Source organism: Octopus bimaculoides, chromosome 1 (assembly GCF_001194135.2).
Source record: "Octopus bimaculoides isolate UCB-OBI-ISO-001 chromosome 1, ASM119413v2, whole genome shotgun sequence".
Lineage (NCBI taxonomy): Eukaryota > Metazoa > Mollusca > Cephalopoda > Octopoda > Octopodidae > Octopus > Octopus bimaculoides.
In genome coordinates, this window is record NC_068981.1 from 91,792,511 (window position 1) to 91,797,358 (window position 4,848).

Sequence of the window (4,848 nt, forward strand, 5' to 3'; positions counted from 1 at the left end):
TATATAGTTATTAATATTTCTAAGTCTCTCTAAAGGAGACTACGGCAGCGGTACTGGAAATTAATAGTTATCGCCAAGCCAACATGGCAGTCCCAAAATTAGGACGAAAGCTGCCGTGAATTAGCTCCAAGAAGCCATCGCCTCTAGCTAGCTATGTGACACACGAAACCTGTGTCCTTTATAACCTTCGAACAGGGGAGGTCAGCAGTGTCCCCCTGCTGGTTTGGCATCTGCAGACTAGTTTCAGGGTGTTGCCCCTTGTCAATGCAGAGCAGCCAATATACATGTATGTATGTATGTATTTATGTATGTATAGTATATATATTACCATATTTTCTACTTTAAGTCGAGTATTCTATTAGTCGTTACGTCAGGAATGGTACGCTCTATAGAAATTGCGACTTTGCGACGTACAATTATGAATGAGAATGTTCTAGTCAACATCAAATTGGCATTGTATTTCGACTGTTACTTGGCTATTTTATTTATTATGTTTTGAAAGTATGTTTATGGAAAAGGAATCTTAACAGAATGAAACTAGATACAAGCTTTCTCCAACACATTTCAATGAATCAGAATTTGCGGCGATACATTCTATTTTTTGCATCAGGCAAAAAATACAAATGGACTTGAACTGACAGTTCTGTAGAAGGAAATATTAAAGCAGGTGAATCTTAATACATTCATAAATGTAGCTCCCAAGCAGGTGTTAACTTAAATCTAAAGATCGCGGAAAAGAAACGCCTACTTTGATACAGAGCCCGATTTACATAGTCAGGATTATACCTGGAATTATTGGGTCACTGGGATATGTAACGAACTACCTAAGCACTAATCTTGAGAAATTACGCTTTTCAAAGAAAGGAGAAAGATGTTTCTAAGACTAAAAATTCAAGACATCACTGGAAATGTATAATCAGTAAAATTTACCAGAAGGTTACGTTTTAGTATATATGAGCATGTCTAGATATACAAGTATATGCATGAGAATATAAATAAAACAACGTATACAAATATGCACAAGTACTGACTACAAATATTGCACACATGCACACATATCTAAAACAAATACCCTGTTAATATTGGTAAAATTCCAATGAAGGTGCCTTTGATCTAAGTTAGAAACCGGCACTTTCTCTATTGGCAAGAAACCTTGGAATTAAATTGAATAATATCACCTATCTACACACGTACCTACCCACATACATACATACGTATATATAAATATATATATATATATATATATATACATATTAATATATATATATATATATATAACATATGACATATATAGGTAGGGAGACGCATAGATATATGCATACATATAAATATATACACACATTCAGTCTTAAAGACCCATTTACTGGTCGAATTTCTCACAAAGAATATAAGTTTTATAAATGTTGCATTTATAACAGTATTTATCTATGATTTCGATTTACAGTTTATCAGAATATTTCCTTGCAGATAATTTAAATTTTAATAATTAATATCTTCGTTACGGACTCAAAATATGCTAGAGTAATACATACATACATACATACATACATACATGCATACATACATACATACATACATACATACATACATGCATGCATGCATTCATACATACATACATACATACACACATTATACACGCACACACACACATATAAGTATGTATAAATATACATACAGACGCACACAAACACACACGCAGAACACACACACACACACACACGCAGAACACACACGCGCATACACGGACCTATATTGTGTGTATGTGTGTGTGTTTGAGTGTGTGCGTGTGAAACGAGAAAGAGAAATCCAGTGACAAAGGCAATGAGAAATAGAATGGTGTCAGGTGTATTAATATTTATATGAAAACTAATACATTTAAAGGTACAATATTTTTCTTTCTGATATTGACTACAATTTTTATATATTTTAGGTCTCTTCATTGCAGTCGTATATCCATCCATAAGAATCTTGTCAGCTCCTTTATTCTTCGATTTATCATTTTTGTAATTATATCAGAACCGTATATCATGAGGCAAAATACTTCCTACAGAAATGTGGTAAGTAAAATCTGAATCTTGAATTTTGTGTGGTGGGTTTGTGTTATTGATTCTTACTCGCATTCAAATGTCATTTATCGATGCAGAAAAATACTTCTTTGCATTTATAAAAAAAAAGTATCAACTACAAATCTACCCTAGCAAGCAACTCTTATTCAAAAACCGTTTTATAATTCACGGCATATGTTGAATATTAATTAAGCTCAGGTATAGTTAGAAATATTCAATTTTAAGCGTAGGAAATCTATAAACTGAAAAGCTTTATTGCTGGCACGCAACCATAATGCCTTCAGTCACTCATAGTCTTTATAGACAGTAAGACACAGAAACACTCAGAATATTATATTTGTATCTGAATTAAAGTGAATGATGCATATGTCGTCGGACAACGAGATCAGAGGTTGTGTGCCTAAACCTGGAGCTTATATATGAACATTGCACTTGGTAAGCTGATGGAGTAGTGCTGAAAATTTATCATTAGTAACTCACAAAATGCTCTATGCATTACATTATAGTAGTTTCTGCAACAATGGATTTCATATTTATCATCAAACATTCTTAACGCTGAAAATGATTTCGCATCAAATAGATGAAAACTATTTCGATTAGACTTCATTTCATTTAAGTACTTGTCTACTTACCATTGTCGCAACAGTTCAATACATCACAAGCAAAAAGGTAACGCACACTGAGATCCACATCTAAGGGATTCCTGAACATTCAGCAAAATAATAACATGAACATATCTCACTAAAGCTGATGTCATTAATGTCATAAAGGCAATGAATACAGAATTATAAATTGCAATATCAACAGGGAAGCCACTGTTTATTTTTAATACTAGGCCTTGTCACATTTCAATGTTCTTCTAGGTGAATCCGAATACATAGGTTAGAGAAGAATTGATGCATGTACTAGCGCACACAACAATCAACATTTCACTTCATGATGCTGGTGACAACGAAAACATAAGCGAAACTGTGATGACAAGGAAAAGTCGTCAATTCGTGTAACATCGAATCGAACATATTTTATCTCATGCATCTTTACTATATATTAGTCTATTTCAGTGTGATTAAAACTCCAAACACTTATTTACACTTACACAGATATACACACACACACGTGTGTGTGTGTGTGTGTGTGTGTGTGCGTGCGTGTGCGTGTGTGTGTGTGAGTGTGTGTGCACATATTCCTATATATATATAGAGTGAGAGCGAGAGAGAATATACATAAACACTACGTATATATACATGTGTGTGGGTCGGCGTGTGTGTAGCGTGGTGTGTGTGTCTGTGTACAGACATATATTTGCACATATCTATATATACATAGGATATACATAAACAATGCGTAAATACATATTTGTGTGTGTAAGTGTGTGTGTGTGCAAGTGTATAATGATACATATGTGTATTTGTGTGAGTGTGCGTGCATCTAATCATTGTATGGAATTAGCTGCTTGATTATGCAGCCATTATGTGTTACTTAGAAGTTAAGCAATACGAGCCTTAACAGGTCTACTTTGTGTTCTCTACTTTATCACTCGTGGGAAAATATCGAAGTCATTGTCGAAGAAACTCTGGATAGCAAGGAATATTAGACGGTGTCCTTGGATAATTTCAAGAAATGTATTGCCTAGTAATGAGAACAGATTCAAGATAAACTAATTCAAGAACGGGAGTGCCTTGAACTAAACTTTCTGAGATGAGCGCTAAACGAAGAAACGCGTACAGAGTGAAGGAAAATGCACAAAGCAAAGAAAGCATCCTGTATGCATTCGTCCATTTCCACGTCCCATTTCTGAGTTGTGATGTTATGCCGTGTACTTATTGTAATTGTAATGTGAGGGCTGGCCCTAGCTCTTGGATGAGTTCATTGCGAATGTTGTCCCGCTCATGTTTTGTTTGGGAGGGACAGGCGAAAGAATGGTGACGTCTTCTTTGACCTATCTCTCACGAACTTCTTTGTTTCATTTGAAAACGAAATTAAGTTGAAGGTGGAAGTGTCACTATTCAGTAATTTTATTAAAACTTAGATGAGTGTGGCGAGCGACGTCTGAGTAGAAACCGATATCAAATATGGCTCAATAGATTGAAGGAAATATCATGCCTATATATATACAGGCTGACTGTGGCTTTGTGGAATGTTCACGAGCAGACATCGCAGTTCTCATCTCGTGATTAAAAAAAAAAAGCTTTTCTCTTGATTATTTTTCTTTCTGATATTTTCTATTTCTACATGTTTTATATAATCGCATGATAAATCTTTCTCTTGTGACCTGTATGTTTTTGTTAGCCCTTGATGGCTAATTTAGAAGACTTTATTATTATTCACCTTCAATCAGAATTAGTCCTATTCGTGATAGGGTTTATGTAGGTAGCGGGTTAATACCCGTTACCTCAGATATCCACATAATCTTAATAGGCTTTTAAATGCTCAAAACACTTCTGCTGATCTTTCAGAAGGCAAACCTTTCATAAAAGCTCTACATGACATTTCATTCGAATCTCTTTCATCTATCTGTCTATAGCAAAATCACTGACACACCGGACATAATTCTTAGCGGCAATTTGTCGGTCTTCACGTTCTGAGTTCCAATTCCACATAGGTCGACCGTGCTTCTCATTCTTTCAGGGTTGAAGAAATAAATAGCAGTGAAGTGCTGAAGTCGGTGTAATCGACTGGTCTCTTTCCTTTCTACCATAGACTTTGTGCCTATGGTAGAAAGGATTATCATTATTATTATTGTTATTATTATTATTATTATTATTATTATTATTATTATTAT

General features: G+C 34.6%; 1 protein-coding gene across 1 annotated transcript in view; it reads left to right on the forward strand.

Annotated features, from left to right (window-relative positions):
• Positions 1–4,848, forward strand: part of LOC106874534 (calcitonin receptor) — a 315,260-nt gene that overhangs the window by 299,322 nt on the left and 11,090 nt on the right. The window contains exon 6 of the mRNA XM_052966607.1: positions 1,931–2,057. Within this exon, the coding sequence (XP_052822567.1) occupies positions 1,931–2,057 (127 nt within the window). The remainder of the gene's footprint in view (positions 1–1,930; positions 2,058–4,848) is intronic.